General features: G+C 42.3%; 1 protein-coding gene across 1 annotated transcript in view; it reads left to right on the top strand.

Annotated features, from left to right (window-relative positions):
- The window catches only part of HHLA1 (HHLA1 neighbor of OC90), a 50,623-nt gene extending 31,630 nt beyond the window's left edge, over positions 1 to 18,993 (top strand). Inside the window, exons 12-17 of the mRNA XM_003951344.5 lie at positions 2,078 to 2,323; positions 3,496 to 3,564; positions 3,900 to 3,974; positions 8,853 to 9,006; positions 14,368 to 14,450; positions 16,362 to 18,993. Coding sequence (XP_003951393.1) covers positions 2,078 to 2,323; positions 3,496 to 3,564; positions 3,900 to 3,974; positions 8,853 to 9,006; positions 14,368 to 14,450; positions 16,362 to 16,405 — 671 coding nt within the window. The 3' untranslated portion in view covers positions 16,406 to 18,993. The remainder of the gene's footprint in view (positions 1 to 2,077; positions 2,324 to 3,495; positions 3,565 to 3,899; positions 3,975 to 8,852; positions 9,007 to 14,367; positions 14,451 to 16,361) is intronic.
- The last annotated feature ends 1,366 nt before the right edge of the window (positions 18,994 to 20,359 follow it).

Genomic DNA, 20,359 nt, shown 5'->3' with positions numbered 1-20,359 from the left:
CTCATTAGGGATAGCATTAGGAGATATACCTAATGTTAAATGAAGAGTTAATGGGTGGAGCACACCAACATGGCACATGTATACATATGTAACAAACCTGCAAGTTGTGCACATGTAACCTAAAACTTATAATAAAATAAAATAAAGTGCAGAAAAAACAAACAAAAAAGAGTCAATATTTTCTCAGTGGGTTCCAACAATGGACCCACTGAGACAATATTGTCATCAGAATTCATTCATTTATTTACTCATCAAAACATATTTCCTTCCAGACACGAGGCTAGCTGTTAAAAACACAGCTTTATAAATGTTCTCTCTCTTTCCTGAGCTCTCAGACCTAGGAGAGAGCCCAGGCAAGTAAACCAATAGTTATGATCCAGCCTACAAAGAACTATTGTACACAGAGAGCACAGAGAGGGCTCCTACCCCGGCATAGAGGAGACACAGGCTTCCCCAAGAGATAAGAATTGATAGGTGTCAGCAGGCAAGGAAACAAGGATGACTGGGTGGTGTAGAGGAAAATAAATCAACTCCATTAAATAGAAAAACATATTTACTGCAGAAAATTAGCACAATAGCTGGCATCATGACAATTATACAAAGTCAGAAAACTTTCCAGGGTAATATGACAAAAAGATGTGATTTCTAATCACAAGAAAAAATCATAAAATGCCTACCTATAATCCTACAAGGAGAAGTGCTGGTTTTATACAAAGAAAACTACAAAATTTTAATGAGAGTAATAAAGGCATATTTAAATAAATGAAGAAATACACCATGTTTTGGTTGAGAAATCTGAGTATTTTAAAGAAAGCAACTGTCCCCAACTTAAGTTATAAATGTAAAATCCTTCCATAGAATTCATTTTTGTAAAACCTGAAAAAACTGACTTTAATTTCTACTATGGTAATAAACAGGTAAGAACATCCAACAATTTTTTAAAAGGCCAAGGAGAGAAGATCCTTCCTTCCCTTCCTTCCCTTCCTTCCCTTCCTTCCTTCCTTCCTTCCTTCTCTTCCTTCCCTTCCTTCCCTCCCATCCTTCCTTTCCTTCCCTTCCCTTCTTTCTTTCTCTTTCTTTCTTTCTCTTTCTTTCTCTCTTTCTCTCTTTCTTCCTTCCTTCTTTCTTTCTCTTTCTTCTTTTTCTTTTTCTTTTCTTTCTTTCTTTCCTTCCTTCCTTCTTTCTTCCTCTCTGTCTGTCTGTCTCTCTCTCTCTCTTTCTTTCTTTCTTTCTTTCTTTCTTTCTTTCTTTCTTTCTTTCTTTCTTTCTTTCTTTCTTTCTTTCCTTCTCTCTCTTGCTCTGTTGCCCAGGCTGGAGTGCAGTGGGCTCGATCTCTGCTCACGGCAGCCTCTTCTATCCAGGTTCAAGCGATTCTCCTGCCTTAGCCTCCCAAATAGCTGAGATTACAGGCATCTGCCACTATGCCCAGTTAACTTTTTTGTATTTTTAGTAGAGACAGTGTTTCACCATGTTTGCCAGGCTGGTCTCGAACTCCTGACCTCAAGTGATCTGCCTGCTTCCGCCTCCCAAAGTGCTGAAATTCCAGGCATGAGCCAAGGATTTGTCTTAACTAATAACAATCCTGTGATGTTGGAGGGCAGGTGTTATTATTAATACTGGTATCCTCATTTTCATGAGGAAGCTAAAAGGAGTTAAGCAATTTGCCCCAAAGTTCACACCATGGAGGAGACAGAGGCACAACTAATCTGTTTGCATCTCCTCACCTCAGACCCCACAATCTTTTCACTATGTCACATGATTAGAAATGTATTAAATAAATTTGAGAGACAGCTAACTGACCCCCAAACACACATGCCTGGGGTCCTAGAGATTTAGAGGTTGTGTGTGTGTGTGTGTGTGTGTGTGTGTGTGTGTGTGTATTGGTGCTTAGGAAAACAATGCTTACTTTGGTCCATTTATTTCAGTTCAGAGTAAAGTTTAAACCCCTGGATTATCTATATTACACGTTCACATTGCATTTGCCCTTTGATAACGTTTCAACGTCTCAGCAATTTCATATCTGAATTGAAGTGGTCAAGCATGTCAGTACCCTGTTACTGTCACTTTGAATGTGCAGCTACCAGGAGGGTGGCCAGAACTCAGTGGGTGACAGCTGACAGACATACGTGGGCTTCCATATCGTCCGTGCCCTGGGCTCAGACCATCAGTGAGAAAAAACCTGGAGGGTCTCTCTGGGAAACTCGTTCTTCCCCACCGACTACTGCAGGGACCGAGGAAGCCATGAACACTACAAGCCTTTTGGCGCCTGCTGCTGGGATAATGGCCACACCTGGCAGCCCATCCCAGGCCAGCCCTACCTCGGGTAAGAGAGGGTGCTCACTTCTACCTCTCCTGTTTTAAATTAAACTTAGCATTGTCTGTTTTGATAACCTTTCTAAATTTTTGGAATATAATACACACACAGAAAACTAAGAAAACATAATGATCATGAAGCAAACTCTTCCTTCTCCTTTCCTTTGCCCTACCTCTTTCTTCCCATCTGTAGATGAATGAAAGCTCCTTCTTTCATTCCCCAGTTCCTCTCTCTTTTATGTAATCCCACTCCCCAATTTCTTCTCTTTTTCCCTGTTTCATTGTCCATTAACAAGCAGTATGACAACTGCTATGGATGGACCCGGGCCTGAAATTCCAGGCACGAGCCCTGCCTGCTGCTCAGCCTCACCTCTCCCCTCCACCTTCCTCCTCTAGACTCCAGCCACAGCACACTGCTTACTGCCCACATCTCCTGATCTTTATATATGCACTTTGTGTGCCTGCAAAGCCCACTCTCCTCCAGAACTGCTGTGCTGCTTGACTTAGAGTAGATGTCACCTGACCCAGCTGAACTGGGTGTCCATCGCCTGTGCCTCGGCTGTTTCTCAGCCTCACCTCTTTCCTTCCACTTATTCATATGAGGGAACTTGCCTGCTTGAGCTTCTCTCTCACTGGTCTCCTACAAGGAGACTGTATTGCTTGTTTCGCCAGAGGCCAGAATCTTAACAGCAAGGATCAAGTCCTGAAGTGACCCTTAAACTAAGGCTTCATGAACATGATACAAAAATTGTTGAACTGAGCCCGTACTCTGTCATGAATATGACAGGCAATTTATCGGGGGTGGGATGGAACAAGGTGTACACTAAGACTCAGATGAATGAGAAGCAACTCATTTTTTCTTTGCCCTGGATCACCCACATTGGACACTTCCTGTACAACACCATCGCTCTCCTGTGCAGGGTCACCATAACTTACCAATGTCAGCTGGTTTCCAATGGCAACCATCACGCTGTATCACAGTAATGATGGGATTTTCCCATTTCCTTTTTCACACTCCATTGTGGGTTTTATTTCTTACTCATCTCTGCTTCTTAAAGCCCTGCCTGGTACCTGGCTTAACCAACATTGGTTGGATAGGGCAGGATAGATGGCCCTGGTCATCTTCTCCCTCAGGGCCCCCTAAAAGAGATGCAGGCTCACCTCTCTCTCATCTCCTCCCAGGAGCATTCACCCGTGGCACACAGACTCCGAGTCCAACCAAGGCAACAGCCCCCAGATATCCACAAACAGGTGAGAAACTCAGTACGGAAGTGGGGGTTTGGGGGTGGGGGATGGGAGGATGGGGACAAGGGCGTGGTGGGATGGGGTACCAGTAAGCAATCTAAGCAGGTTACTCTGCTTTATTGTTTCCTCCAGGAAAAGAGTCAGGAGAACTGGTTTATAAGCCTAGCCGTGCTGCTAAATAGCCGTGTGGTCTTCCATAAATCACTTCCCCTTTTTTGGCTATCATTTTCCTATAGATTTCAAGAATGATTTATCTTTAAGATGTTATAAATTTCTAGCTGTGTGTATCACCTAAGGTAATTCCATTCTGACTTCTGGAAGGCCATTCCTGCCCTTTGCAGGTGATCTCTCTGCAGAGTGGCCATTCACTGCTGGTGAAGAGCCAGTCCTGGTCCCAAGACCCCATCAAGTTTCAAGTAAGTACCAGTACCCAGTCATTACTATTGCTTGTGTTTATTTTGAACAAGGTCATGTAGTAGAATAAAGAGAGGTTTATTCAGTAAATTTAGAAAATCAGACTCATGGGATTCAAATCTTAGCTCAGCCATTTACTGGTGAGGTGGCCTCCAGTACTCAACTTCCAAGATTCAGTTCCCTCAACTGTAAAGCAAGAATAATTGCGATTTTTGTGGGCACTAAAAATGCCTGTTTTTTTATCTTTCCCACAAGGTTTTGTATTAAGTAAGATAATGTTTGTGGAAGTGGTTTGGAAGTATAGAGCTCTGTAGAACTTAATTCAATCAACTTTTATCGAGTGAATGTCTGTTGGGTAGCATGCTGGGCACTTTGCAAATAGAAGCTGCTCTTGCAAGGAGCAGGGTTGTTGGCAGTGAAGGAGGAAGGAATAAAAAAGATGACTGCAAAATGCAACCTCATTTGCTGGGTATGATGTCCTGTTGTTCTGTGTTAAGGGATACCTACCCTTTCCATCCCTGCACAGTTAATGCTCATGGATCTAGAAGAAGACCATTTCCTGAGTTTGTAGCTCTGTTTTCAGAACTCCTGACAGAGGCTGAGGACTTGAGTTGCTGTGGGTTTTGCTGCATTTTTCCAGCTTGCTTTTGGACATCTCACTCTCCTCTTTTCTGTTGAGCCAGATTCCATAAGAAAGAAATGGATACAAAGTGAGTGCTTCAAAGCTGCTTGAATTCTCAGGCTCCTCCCACTCCTGAATACCTTTGTACACCAGCTCCTGGACCATCCAGTCATATGTCAACAGGGCATTATTAAACTGCTGGACCCTGCCCCGTCTCCTTTTTCATGTCACCTTAGATCTGCCCCAGCCTTATTCTCAGCCTGCAGTGAATAGTGAATGAACCTTTCAGACACAAAGATGTGATTATGCTACTAAGGAAATTATATCCCTTTTCTCCCAGGAGTTCTAAAGAAACACAGTGGTGCAGATGGAGGCTGTTGTGAGATCGAGTTTTAGAAAACAGGTTGACTATGTCTATATCTATGTCTATATCGGTGTCTATATCCATATCTATATCTATATCTGTATCTATATCCATGTATCTATAGCTATCTGTATAACTATATCTATCTGTCTCTCTTGTTAGCTCTATCTACTTACCTAATAGGTATTTACCATATCTATCTATTTATTAACCTACCCACTCATCTGTCATCTATCTAATAGATATTTATCCAAGCCATCTATCTATCCATCCTTCAATTAACCCACCTATCCATCCATACCTATTTATCTTTCTATCTGGTTATCTTTATTTCTTAACTTCCATATCATAGATATTTGCCTATCCATCTGTCATCTATCTATCTCCCTATGTAATGAAAAACATAATTGCAAATTAAAGGGGTTCTGGCATTTCTCAGTAACTTATTCTGCTCATCCAAAAAAAAAAAAATCATGCCACAAAGTATTTGGCATCCACTCATTCATCCATTTAATAAATATTTATTGGGCTCCTACTGTACTGCCAGGTACTATGCTAGGCCTATTTTTACTTTCTCTTCACAATAATTCTGCAGGAGAGGTAATATCTCATTCAGGAATTATGGTGAGTTCTACATATAAAAGGAGACTCCATTTTGACACCAGATCTAATTTCAAAGCTTGTGCTTATTCCACACCTCTGTGTCACCTTTTCCAAGATATGCCATATGTGAAAAAAAAAAAAAAGCTGCAATTGAAAAAAAAGAGTGGCTAGATTCTTAAGAGAAGCAGAAACTGCTATGTATATCCAGAGAGGAAGAGATTACCTTCAGGTGAGGGGATGGTTCAAGAGTTTATTGATTGAGAATGTGTCACCTGAACAAGGTGCATTCTAAGCAAAGGCATAGCTTAAGCAAAGGCACTATACCTTAAAAGGACTGATGTTGAAGGTGCTGAAGGTGAGGGTAGTGTGGAATGAGGCTAGAGAGGTAGCCAAGAGTGAGATTAACAGTACTTTGTCACCATGTCAAGGAGTGTAGACTTCTGAGGCAAGTGGGAGTAATGTGATCAGATTTGTGTTGCAGAAAGGTTTCTCTGACTGCAGAATGGGGAGGAACAGGAGAAGCTGGAAGCAGGGAAACTTGCGAGGCGACTGTTGTGCTAATGATGGCCAGTGGTGATGGTGACTGGAAAGTAGAGGTGACTGTGTGGATAGGGAGACTTGGGTGATATGTAGGAGATAGAACCAAGAGGATGCGGTGATGGTGGAGTGAGCACAGGAGGGAACCAAAAATCATGGCCAAGTTTGAGCAAGTAAGTGAATATCCCAAGAGTCATTTCCTGAGTTAGAGAAGGATGGATGGGGTGGGTTGGGGCAAGGGACATGGAAATCAAGCCTTGGGAATGTTAATTATGTTCAAGTAGTGAAGTGTGATGGTTATGAGCACGGGCTTCAGAGTCAGATCTTGCTGGAGTTACTCCCTGTTGCATAACTGATACAACAGCAGAGTTACTCAGACCCTCTGTGTCCTCTTCTGTATACTTCTGATGTCTACTTCACAAGATTTATGAGAATTAGATAAAATAATGTATGCAAAGATCTTAGGAGAGTGCCTGATACATAGCAACTGCTCAATAACTGATAGAGAAAAACTCGTGGCACATTGATGGAAATTGGTCAATGTTCTGGAGGGTTTATCTTCTAGTTAACTCAGAATAAAGTATTTTCTTTCTACCTTCTTAAAAAGTCTTCTGCTAGGCCGGGCGCGGTGGCTCACGCCTGTAATCCCAGCACTTTGGGAGGCCGAGGCGGGCGGATCACGAGGTCAGGAGATCGAGACCATCCTGGCTAACACGGTGAAACCCCGTCTCTACTAAAAATACAAAAAATTAGCCGGGCGTGGTAGCGGGCGCCTGTAGTCCCAGCTACTCGGGAGGCTGAGGCAGGAGAATGGCGTGAACCCGGGAGGCGGAGCTTGCAGTGAGCCGAGATCACGCCACTGCACTCCAGCCTGGGCGACAGAGCGAGACTCCGTCTCAAAAAAAAAAAAAAAAAAAAAGTCTTCTGCTAACATTATGAGCCCCTTCTCCACTTAAATAAATATATTCCTGGCCAGATGTGGTGGCTTACACCTGTAATTCCAGCACTTTGGGAGGCTGAGGTGGGAGAATTACTTGAGCCCAGGAGTTTCAGACCAGCCTGGGCAACATAGCAAGGCCCCATCTCTACAAGAAATAAAAAATAAAAATAAGTAATTACTGCTAAATTATAATTTTGAAAAATGTTCAAACATGATAGAATAATATTGAATGAATACATGTCAACATGTCAAAGATATTATTGAACTCATTAAGTAATGAGGAAACCAGAAAGATGTGAAGATTGCTTCAATGGGGAATTTGAGGGGAAAAGATTTATGTAGTCAGTCAAAGGAATTCTCAAATGAATTGATATTCCACAGCAATAAACTCTTTTTTTTTTTTTACTGGAGAAAAATCAATTGCACCTCTACCAGACAAAATTCATTTACATTGCTATGGACAGAAATAATTAACATTGCTCTTAGACAAGAATTATTTATATTGCTATCAGTTAACATCTACCCCTTGATAGTTGTAAAATCACCTATTCAATAGAAAGTCAATTAATGGTGCACAATTATTTTTACCCAGACAGTCCGCAGAGAGTCTGCTAGACAATAACCAAACTGCATTAAAAGGGTATTCAGTAATCCTTTTTGTTTATTTCCAGGTTTTAGATAATTTTTCCTGGTAGTGATTAGTGAACCTTTGTTGGAAGATTATTAGTAATATTGTAATATAACCTTCCAGTCCCTAGTAAGTAAGCTCTGTGAGAGGAAGGCCCTTTTTCTTCTTATTCATTTTGTAGCTCTAGTGGCTGTCACCAGTGCCTAGCATGTAGTGGAGCTCAACAAATTTTTAATAAATAAATAATAATAATAATTGCTATTATTTATTCTTTGTTTCATGCAAGCAACTTTTCAATATGCAATATACTTTATATAAATTGTCTCATTTAATCCTTCCAGTCATTCTATATGATAGGGATGAGTCTCCCTATTTTCCATATAAGGAAATGTAGGTGTAGCCATAGGAAGCTTTCTGAGTCTCAGCAGATCCCAACAAGTTGGAATTTTTATTAAAAATAATTTGTTGTCTCCTTCTTTTATCTTTGGCCTTCCTCCTAAAAACTAAAAATTAAACAACACTGAAAATCTGGTTCACGGAAACATAATTAACTTTCACTTGATGGAAACACAGAACTCACAAACTCAGAGCCTGACTCTCCAGTGACCCAGCATGCCAGTCTCATCTTTCAACCTGCCCTTCTTTCTCTCCTTTTTGCACTCACATACACATGCACGTGCATACACACACACACAGGCAAACACATATCCATATGCTCTCACATGCATGCACATACATATACACACACTCACACACATGTACCCTGCACACACACATGCATATACATACCTCATATCCCCTGTACTCAAATTTTTCTCAAATCCCCCTCAGCAAGTCACCCCCTTACATCATGCAGAGTCATTGTATGCTCTGTCCCTTACACCAGAAATGCCCTCCACCTGATACATTCCTGTTCAACATCTTAGATCTCTGTTTAATATTTGCTTCTCAGTGAAACTATCTCTGTTTTCCTCCAGAGACTCAATCACCACCTTCTTTCCACCTGTCTCTTAAAACTGTTACAGTAGCTTTATTGGGTAATGGTGAGGAATGCTATGTTTACCTGTGTGTCTCAGAGCTACGTGAGATCAGGACAAGACTATATTCACCTGATGCAGGGCTTAACAAAGAGAAGATGTTTGCTAAACTCTTACTGATTTGATTGGTCTGGTATTGCATCTTCTAGGGTGTCCTCAGCCGCTCTTCAAGTTGGGAGCTATGGCAGCTGCTCCTCTCACCCTGGCTATTCAGAGGCTCAACCCATGCCTGATGGAGCTGTGCCAATTCTTCCAGCAATGCCTCTGCATGAGCCAGAGGAGTCCCAGGACAGAGGACATGAGGTAACTTGGCCCAGTGGCTTCTTTTCACATCGAATATTTATAGCTTTCTTATTCTGTGTGGCTTTTCTGCAGGCCACAATGCAGTCAGGCAATAAGCAATCCACAGACAGGCAGTAGGGGTTACCTCAAGGTAAGGGACTCTCCAGTGAGTCCTTTACTAGACAGTCACATCCTTGAGATTCATGATGGAATCTCATTCATAGCTGGTCCCCAGAACCAAGTGCAGTGCCTGACACAATAAGTATAATTGAGTTGAGTTGAATTGAATTTGAGTTGAGTTGAGTTGAATTGGAGTTGTGATGAGTTGAGATAAGTTGAGTTGTGATGAGTTGAGATGAGTTGAGTTGTGTTGAGTTGAGATGACTTAAGCTGTGATGAGTTGAGATGACTGGAGTTGTGATGAGTTGAGATGAATTGACCTGTGATGAGATGAATTGTGTTGAGATGAGTTGAGTTGAGTTGTAATGAGTTGAGATGAGTTGAGTTGTGTTGAGTTGGGATGACTTGAGTTGTATTAAGTTGAGATGACTTGAGTTGTGATGAGCTGAGCTGTGATGAGATGAGTTGAATTGTGATGAGTTGAGATGAGTTGAGTTGTGTTGAGATGTGTTGAGTTGAGATGAGGTGAGTTGTGTTGAGTTGAGATGAGTTGAGTTGAGTTGGGATGAGTTTAGCTGTGATGAGATGAGTTGAGTTGAGTTGTAATGAGTTGAGATGAGTGGAGCTGTGTTGAGCTGAGATGAGTTTAGTTGAGTTGAGATAAGTTGAGTTGTGTTGAGTTTAGATTAATTAAGCTATATTGAGATATGTTGTGTTGAGTTAAGTTAACTTGTGTCATGTCAAGTGGAATTATAGCAGAGGATCATGGCAGAGGATCTTGAGTGGTTCTTTAATCCAAATGCCCTCAGCCTGGCGAGATTTGCTAGGAGAGAATAATTAGAAGATATGTCTATCTAAATTCCAGTTCTTTCATAAATCCCTACCAATCATCCACCAGCAAAATAAGTTGGAAAACTTAAATTAAAAAGCAGAACCTGTTTTATATTAAGAAGGTCTAGGCATGGACATTTTCTGTCCTACAATGCTGACATACTGTTCTTTCTTCTGGGATTTATTCTTGGCTGTAAACCCAGAACTAAATTACATAGATGAATACTCCTGCTCCAGTGGCCTGGATACCAATCTCTCCTGTCTTTAATGTTATTTTCAAAGACTACTCTCAAGATCCATTAGCTTTTAAAATTTCTGCCTCTGAGTCTGAAGCCCAGGTGGACAGCCATTTTCCATCACCCCTTTCCAGCTGTAATCTTTCATCCCCCCAGTCAGTATGAACATTTCCTCCATTCATAGAGGGCAATAAGCAAGACCTGTAGACCCAAAGCACAGGTTTATTCTAAAGAAAACTTTCACGACAATACTTTCTGTATTGTCTAGGTTAAGCCCACTTTAGGAGATCCTTTACTCATTAACTTAACCAACAATGTGTATTGAGTCTCTGCTGTATATCTGTGATGCTCTGTCCCAAGCCATGGAGATCTAGAGGTGAATCAGAAATAGCCTCAGAAACTGAGGGTTTCATAGTTGGAAGGAAGAAATGGTCATAAACACAAATCAAAATATAGTATTATAGATCATAGAACCAAGTCACATAACCAGGCAAAAACCTGTTAATCATATCCCGTTGGAAAATATCACATTTGAAAACATTCATATTGCAAATAATAGCTGAATGAATAAATGAAAAAGGCATACATTTTCAGAGAGAAGTTTGAGTTTAAATTTAGAGCAATGAAGCACCTGCTTGCTTGGGCTTGTCCCTTCTTTTCTGTGTATTTTCACTGAATAGTAAATTTTTCCATAAACTCATACACTGAATATAGGCCAAAAATACTAGAGTAGGGGAGGTGGCATTATTCAGTATGTTTGCTGAACGTAGCCTCTGTGATAAAAAACAAACAAACAAACAAACAAAAAACACTGGTGGGAAAGTTGGCAATGTAAAAAGACAAATTTCAAAGCAGCTGACAAGTGCTGTAGCAGACCTGAATAACATGCTATGGGATCCCAGGAGAAATAACTAATAGGGTTTTATGGAGGAATAGGAGTTTTCCAGGCAGAAGAAATAGCATCTGCAAAGATGGAGTGACGGGTAGCCTGGAGCATCTAAGGACCACTGAGATGTTCAATGTAGCTGCAGCAAAGATGGGAGACCAAGTCTCTGGCATGTCCCTATTCAGGACTACCTTGCCTTTTAAGCACCTGGGTCACTTATTATATGCTCTCTTTGACTTTCACTCTAGAGCTCCATCTATCCCTTCTCCAAGCTTTCTACTCCCTCCTTGTTCAGAAGAAATAAAACATACAGAATTATTGAAGTGCAGCCCTCTAAATCCTGTCCATTTTTAAACTGAGATACTCTAAACTCCCATTCTCTTCATATCATCTCCCCCCCAGGGTCATCTCTTGAAATCTTTCTTATTTAGGTCCCCAGAACCATTCTTGGGGCACACTCCTTGCAGGATAACAAAGCCACAGTCCCTGGTGACTTACAAATTTTGCTACCTCAGGCCCCAGTCAAGTGTCCACGGCTCCTTTTCTATTCAGGCTGCTGCTGACTCCACAGTGCGTGCAGCAGCTCTGGTCTGCTAGGAATTTAGATAGACATACCTACAAGGGGCTGGTGTAATCATGGGTGCTTCAACACTAGTTTCAGCTCATCCTAGCCATGGCATTGCAGCTTATGTCTGCCCTGAAGAACTGAAGACAAACAAAATAGGCCACCTTAACAACTGATTTTCTTCTAAGACCATCTAGCCTTTTCTGCAAGGAAATGCCTCTTCCAGTCCATGTGAGGAATACATATTCTTGTTATGAACAGGACTGTGACTCCATTCCCTACAAAGTAATAACCAGGGGCATTTATCTATTGTTCATTTATCACTGTAGGGGATGCCTCTGCCAGAAAGCTTGGGGATGGGACATGTCGTGTTTAAATAGTTTCTCTCCTGATCATAGAGGCAAGATTCTCATTCATCCTGAGAGCGGTGTACCCTTTCAAAGTGAATTCAGGCACAGAATGGCAGCTTTTTGGCTCATGAAGTTGTGGGTCATGTTTCTGTGGTTGCTGCAACTTAAATCCTGGCCTCACACTTGGCAGTTTCACAGAGCACCTTAGTTTGGATGATGTTGTCCATCTAGCAATATGAACTTCTAAAGCAGATCATGCCCCAAAGTTGCTTGATATCCTCTATCACAGAAGCTTTCTAAGAAGTTTTGTTGCTGTTGTTAGAAAGTATGACTTGCAGATTGTTACACTGGCTAAGAAGAAATGGGATTAGACCATACAGCCAAGGCCCTCAAATCTAGTAGGTAGCTTAGTGTGCTATAGAGAGGGCAGGGCTTGAAGCCAGGCAGGCCTGGGTTTAAATTTAGTCTCTGCCACTTACAAGCTATGTGGTCTTGAGCTAGTCATTCAATCTCTGAACCTCAGTTTGTTCATCTACAAAATGGGTATAGTCCTGCCTACATTCTAGACCACATGTTGCACAACTCCAGGAGCACCATTCATGTAAAAGGGTAGCAGCAGTCTTATATTGACAGTGTTGTGAGAACAAAATGAAATGAAATAATATATCTAATTGTTCCTGCATGGTACCTGGAACGCTGCGCTTTGTGGTTGCTGATTAAGACACTGTTGTGGTTGCTCTCTTGTCCACTCCCACAGCCAAGTGGGAATCCCATTGCTAGCACCCTTGACATGTTGTAGCTGTGCTAACCAGATATCTAGTGGCCATGTCAGCTGTTGAGTTGGCCAACTTTGACATCCTATCTCTGGAACTTTTGAAAGGTCTCCCTAAGAGTACAGGTTCGTAGGCTCAAAAAGCGTCCTGGATGTGTTCATCAATTGCTTCTTCACACTTGGTTCCATTTCCTGCCCATTCTCTAGTAGACTCTTTAATGAAAGGGGCTGACTTGTGCAAACTACCTTTCCCAGAACACGTTGCCAACCAGATTCCTGTGAGTTCATCCCATAGAAGATACTGAGAGGAGATTGGAGGGCAGTAAAGGGGAGAAGCCAGGGAATTTCTCCCCCTCCCTTTCTGCTTTGGGCAATATTTCCAGGAGCGGCTCTATTTCCTCTGTGGTTCCAGTTTCCACAAGGAATCCTCATAACAGCTTCAGCTCTGCGGTCCCAGCTGCCACCAAGGCCATTGCCCTCTGTGCTTTGGCCACAGTACTTTCTCTGTCTGTCCCTCCAGGCCCAGCAACTCCCTGTGGCTGCTAATGCGGGGTTACCACACCTTCCCCTGTTGGTTCTTTCAGCCCTTTATCACTGATTCACCGTATTAAAGTCCCTCTATAGAAACACCAAGTCCTCCTTTCCTGGCAGGGTCCTGACTCAAATACTGATCTTATTGCCTACCAGAATGACAGTGTGATCTGGCATAAAGTGGGTTACCTGGGTTAAAATCCAATACTACCACCAGAAATCCCTTGGGGAAGTCATTTAATCTCTGTGCCTCAGTTTCCTCAGCTTTGCACTTTCCTATAAATTGGGGGTGATAGCCCTTGGAAAATCTCTACCACAGCTTGACTTGAGCAATTAGTTGCACAACTCTCTAGGGTGTGCTAGAATCACAGAATGTTAGAGGTGGAAGAGAAATTAGAGAATGTTTAGCCCAACCTCCTCAAATATCAGGTGAGAGATTGAAAGAGAAGTGAATTCCCAGAGTCATACAATGAGCTAGTTGACACAGCCTGCACTGAGAACTCTTCTTCCTATTAATTGGGTGAGCGATCTTTTCACCACAGCCCTTTGATGCAGCTCCTGCCACCTCTGACCAAGAACAGAATGTTATTTTGCAAAGTGTTTGCTGCATTGATAATGACAGCAGCACTCCACTCTCTCTCTCATCTCCCACTAAAATAAATAAGCAAACAAACAGACAAATGTCACCATGTATTGAGCACCTCTTGTATGCTGGGTACTGTTCAGGAACTTTACATATGTTATCTTATCCTTATATAACCTGCGAGTATAGGTTCCATTATTGTCTTTCATTTATATATGAGAAAATTAAAGTCCAGAGAATTAAGTTATCACCCTGAAGTCATGCATCCTAGTACGCAGTGGGGCTAGGGATAAAAATAAGTCTTGCTGGCCCCAAAGTCTGAACTTCTTCCTACCCAGCCTTCTTTCCTATCTCTCCTCTGACACCCTTTAAAGATGGGCAGAGGGTTCCTTGCTGTGAATAATTGGCCATATAGTTCATGTTTATGTGCTTACCTTTAAAACTCTGGCTGTCTTCTAATAGCCATCACAGGATAGTTATTGCTCCCTGCTCTGATTTAAATCTTTAGATACTGTCTTGAATACTATTCCTGGTTTCTGAGGAATGCAACATATATCTGTCAGAGGGTGAAAAGGGTGTCCCACTCGCACAGTAAGTACACAGCTTGACTATGTTGTAACTTTGCAGTGAATGCATTACACAAAAGGGTCCTGTAAATCTGAGTGATTCCCAGATGTCTTTGGAATGCTGTAGCTCATCTAGTCCTCATTAATTTGGGACAAAGAGCACCTAGGATTTTTCTTATTCCCTTTCAGCTAACAGCTTGATGTTTGCAATAAGGTCAAGGGAAAAACACAGCAGGAGTCAGCCTGACCAAGCACTTTTGCTCTCTGTGTGAACTCAGGCAAATCTCTTAGCCACAGAGCTCCTATGTAAGCTAAAAAGACAAATAAAAGGCTGGGCGCGGTGGCTCACGCCTGTAATCCCAGCACTTTGGGAGGCCGAGGCGGGCGGATCACGAGGTCAGGAGATCGAGACCATCCTGGCTAACATGGTGAAACCCCGTCTCTACTAAAAACACAAAAAAACTAGCCGGGCGTGGTGGTGGATGCCTGTAGTCCTAGCTACTCGGGAGGCTGAGGCAGGAGAATGGCATGAACCTAGGAGGCAGAGCTTGCAGTAAGCCGAGATTGCACCACTGCACTCCAGCCTGGGCCACAGAGCAAGACTCTGTCTCAAAAAAAAAAAAAAAAAAAGAAAAAGAAAAAGAAAAAGAAAAAGAAAAAGAAAACAAAGGACAACCCCCACAAATACTGAAATTCTTGACCGAAGGAAAAATGCAAACAAATAATTCATGCAAAAGAAGGCACCGTGAAGTACTAGAATTTATGTTTCATTATGGTACCTCTCTCCTTGTCCTGGTAGCTTCAAAACTTCATTTATTTCCAGATATTCCAGTATCAGCTTTATTTTATCTCTCACTTCTGCAAAAAATATCCCAAAACCCATAGTTTGGCCATTTTATCATGCCATCTACCTGAACTACCTCAAGGGACTCTGGTCTTCTAAATATCATGGAATTACATTAAACTGTATAGAAAATCCCTTCTTACTGTAACCCAAATATAAGCTGGGTGCTCATAGGGCTCAGTCCTGGCAATGTTTTACGTTTGAACAAACAAACGAAACAGTGTAATAACCCAATCTTTCCATTTGGGTCCTGAAGAATACCAGCTGGGATCCCTGGGATCCATGTCAACACTTCTTAGAAACCCTTCTTATTCTTTCTGCCCTCCACTGTTTCTCACTTCTCACAAACCATCATCTTAAAACTTCTCTTTATATTTCATTTTTCAACTAATCACTCAGTAGCTCTCCTAAAATCAAGCTCTCTGGCTCTTCTCTGTGTTTCCATTTACCTCTTCTGCTTACTTTGCTTTCCTTCTGCCTCCATTATTTTTTTCTTTCCCAAACACAGGGTCCTTATTTCTTATGCAAGTCCACCATCCCACTTTTCCTGTCTTCTCTTCCTATCATCACCTTCATCCTGCAGTAAATGACCAAAAAAATATAGGCATTAGGAGTGGGGGTGGGGCAGTCATAAATCAAAGATAGAAATCCCTTTATCTGGTATGAGGAGAGGAAATAGGAAATCTTGCAAACACATAATTCAATAGTTCTTTTGTCCTTGCCACATTAAAATCTCTATGCACACAACATATTACATTTACTGAACAACTTATTAATGAGTTTAAGTTAGCCTCGTGCAAGCTGTAGAGATGCGTTAGATACAGCTGGGTATTGGGAAAGAGCATTGGGCAGTGAGTGGAGAAATAGGGGCTGCTCCTCACTAGACTTTGATGCTAACTAGCAATGGGGTCTTGCATGAGTCTTTTCCACCTTCTGAGTCTCACCCCTAGTGACCCCTGTCCAGTGCACTGCCCCACACTTGCTCTCTGGAAGAGCCTAGACCCTTGTTGGCGACATCAGGGTTTAATTTATGTCTCTACAGTGTTTATATCTCAGTACCTTGAGTTCCTTCTTCTTCTGCTTTTTTTTCAGCCTTAAAGCAAAAATGCCTTGAGAATATCTGCAAGTCTGTGTGAGGCCTTGAAAATAACACTAGGGCATTACAATGACTTCAGGGGATACGCCATCCACCCTGGCTCTTGTCCCAAGTGGGCTACATTTGAAGAATTCACCCAGGCTCCAGCTAGATCATCAATTAATTTAATGATGGTTATTCTTGGAAGTAGCATTTTTTTTCCCTCTCCTGTGAATCTGTGCAAAACATTGAAGGTAGAAGTTTTCTTGTTAGAGACCTCACAATTAATACAGTAATGCCAGACTCCTTGCCTGCTTCAAAGTCATGGAAATCTAGTGTTCATGCTCAAGAAACTCCTACAATGCTTGAGGCAATCCTGACAATTTAAAAACTGGGGATGCGTGGGCACTCTAGCCTGCACAAACCAGTTCAGCCATGGAGACTCTGACACAATACCTGAGGTGACTTAAACTTGAGACTTTTGAAAGACAACAAAAGCATAAATTAATATTGAATTCATACTCTAGAGAGATTCACATATACTGATAGTTAACTAAAACATGTACAACCAATCAGACTTGCCATGGTATGGGATCTGTATAATCTTCCAAGCCCCCTTAAGTGGGCGATAATGAAAACTTTATCATTAGGAGGAGGTTTAGAGAGTTGTTTTTATTGACATCTTGTTTTGATTCCTCTTCTGTGTGACCCACTGGATTCAGAGGTCCCCATGAGTACCCTCAGGTTCAATGATTCATGAGTAGAACTCAGAGGTAGGGAAAACTGTTATATGCACATTTAGCATTTATTGCAACAAAAGGATGCAGATGAAAAGCAGCAAATGTGAAAGGCACCTCTAGAGAGAGTCCAAGAGAGCCCAGGCACAAGCTTCCAGTGGGGTTGCACAGTCAGCATCTAATCCTCCCAGAAACAATGTTTAACAATACGTGGAGTATTGTCAGCCAGGAAAGCTCATCCAAGTTTTGGTGTCCAGGGGATGTTTGGGGGTATGGAGTAGGTATGGAGTGCCTTCATGGCCTGCATGGCTAAACTTAGTTATTCAGTCTCCAGTCCCTCTAGAGGTCAAGCTGATACTGCATGACCTAAGGCCCCACCATAAATCACATTGTTAACATAAACTATCTGTCATGGCACAAAGCCCCAGGTACAAGAGACACTCATCAGGCAGGATATTCCAAGGATTTACAGGGGATTCCCCAGGAGCTGGTCAAGGACCAGATGTTCCTCTGGAAGGTGCAGGATTTGAGCTCATCTGTGGAGTACATCTGTGGAGTCAACTTTCTTCTGCACTCCCACATACTGATTTGCCACCTTCATTGTATCAGGTTCCTTTTTCACTATGTTCAGGTTTGCGGTTGCTCCAGTATCCCTATCTATGCTGAGTCTCCACGTAGAGCATGTGTGCCCTCTCCAGTGGCTCTGCACGGACCCCTTATTTCTCATTACCAGGGACAGCTTTTCTCCTGATGTGCCTGGTGCTCCTTCTCCACTCTCTTGCCTTAGGACTCTGCTGGGCCATAAGTATTTTTTTTACCCTTTTGTGATCTATGGCTGCCCTTGGGTGAGGAAAGTCACTTTCTGTTCATCATCTAAGTAGAAAACAGTTTCTGCCATTGGAAGACCCCTGAGTTCCCTGGCACTCCTGTGAACCACAAGGTGCCTGGGGAGGTAGAACTTGGACATTGGAGAGAGGATCAGCCAGACATTTCTCTTTCTAATCATATGCAGAAAGATTTCTTTTTATTCTCCAGAACACTTGAAAGACTCTCCAAGTTATGCAAATGTCAAGCTCATAAATATATATTGTCATGACTTTTGCAAAGATGAAGAGGATACAGCAAATTTTCTGGGAGGCAAAGGGACTTCTACCTGGATAGGAACCAAGCAAACTCATTAAGCATGGGTTAATTTGATTCAACCCTTGCGTGGATATTAATTAAGGACCTTTGACAGGAGAGGGTCCTCAAGGTTCCTCAAAGAGTAACTTATCATCAAGGAAGGTGAAGAATGGATGGATGGCTTGGGCCCAAGACTGGGGCTATTCACTTGTGGGGAAACCCATGTGAACCCAGTTACCTCATACTTTGGGAATAATGACTGAGCATGACTATAATCTTTAAGAAGCTCAAATGCGGAATACCTCTGAGGCTTATGCAAGGATCTGGCCTAGCATCAAGGACAAAGGCTCAGAGGACTCCTTGGGGCCAGTTTTCTATAGTCATACCATCAGCCACAACAGCAGCAAAGGCAGAAGGAAAACAGGGCCCAGGAGTGGCTGACGACTGCCTGGAGTCCAACTGGTCTCCTGGAGTTCATAAGAGGTTTGACCCCTTCTGAGCTGAATGTGTCCTGATTTAGGGGATAGCTAGGGCAATAAGAAAGCCTCAGGGGGTGCTACTGATCTGGAACTCCTACTAATTAGTGTGTATGTGGCCACCAGTGGTTAGCAGATGAGGTGAAAGAGATGGGACAGTGACTGTATCTGTTCTGATGAAGGAGATTGTGCAGTTACATGCGTAACGTCATTAAACTTCATTCTTCCAGGTAGCAAAGGTGCAAGCGCATTTCTGTTTATTTCATTCATGCCCAGAAGGCCAGCTAAGTTGTCAAGAGAAAGAAGGAGAGGGACAGAGAGAAGGAGGAAGGCAGAGGGAGAAGATGGGGGAGAGGGAAAGGAAGGAGGGGAAGGGAAAGAGGAGAGGGAAAGGGGGAGGAGAAGGGGGAGAGAGGAGAAAGATTGTGTTTGTTTCTTGGCCCCAGTGCATGGTTCTAAGTGTTTGTGTGTGTGTGCGTGTGGCTCCCTATTTCTGCACAGGTGCACTAGTGCTGTGGGTTTGTGTGAACGAGACATTTAGGTGCTGTCATAATTAAATCTAAAATTTTAAACTCTCATTTAGAACAGACTTTATCCTCTTATGTCTGGGTTCTTGTGAAAACTTCACTCTCACCTTATTCCACCAACAGAATGGTAAAAGGCCAAGGTTCCAGGGATATTGAAGGCCAGTGGTTTTCAATCAGGGGTGATTTGGCCCCCAGGGGACACTTGGCAATGTTTGGAGACATTTTTGGTTGTCACAACAAGGTAGGGAGTGCTACTGGCATCAGTTGAGTAGAGACCTGCGATATTGCAATGCTCGGGACAACTCCTACAGAAAAAGAATAATTTGGCCCAAATGTCAACAGTGCTAAGATTAAGATACTCTGTTGTAAGCTATGGGGAAAAAATGATCCTTCTCAAAACCCCATGAAATGTCTCGAACAAGATACCTGTGTAGATTGTTATGCCTTTGTATTGCTCAGGCATAATACCAATCTCAGTTATGCTCTTGAGCATAATAACAATCTCAGCTATGCTCTTGAGATGCTGAAAAGATGGATTTTGCTACACTGAGCCATAGAGGCCCATGGGCTTAGTCATTTTAGAGATGGTGGGTCTTTGGTGCTAATGAGAAAATATTACAGACAATGCATCTTCATTCCTCAAATCACATGAGATGCTGAACAGTAGTTAATGATCTACAAACACAAGCCTCAATGAATGAGAGTAATTACTTATTTGAAGAAGCCCTTCAATGGGTTCTTCCATAGAGGCTCAATTGTGCCCTGATTTAATCGTTTGAGGAGTCCTGCTTCTTCAGGAGGTGGCCATAGAGTGAGCAACTCAGAGGGTTCACAGCCAGGCTAACCTGCATTCCAGAATGCTTCCATTACACGTGAGCTTCTACAATGCCTCAACCTCAACGACACCATTTTTTCTCATCTGTAAAGCGGAGCTAATTAATCCTTGCTCCTAGGTTTATGAAAGCAGTAATGGAAGGGCTGCTGCAGGGATGATGAGGGCAAAATCCTATAAAACACTTGTGATACATTACACATATTCAATAAATGCCAGTTCTCCTTTCAAAATCAGGAAAGAAAACCCTTCACAAGGGGATATGAAGAAGTGACAAAAAGAACTAGGACTTAATGAGCCCCCATACCACACACTATACAT

This window comes from Pan troglodytes, chromosome 7, assembly GCF_028858775.2.
Source record: "Pan troglodytes isolate AG18354 chromosome 7, NHGRI_mPanTro3-v2.0_pri, whole genome shotgun sequence".
Taxonomy (NCBI): domain Eukaryota; kingdom Metazoa; phylum Chordata; class Mammalia; order Primates; family Hominidae; genus Pan; species Pan troglodytes.
This window is presented reverse-complemented; position numbering and strand designations above follow the sequence as displayed.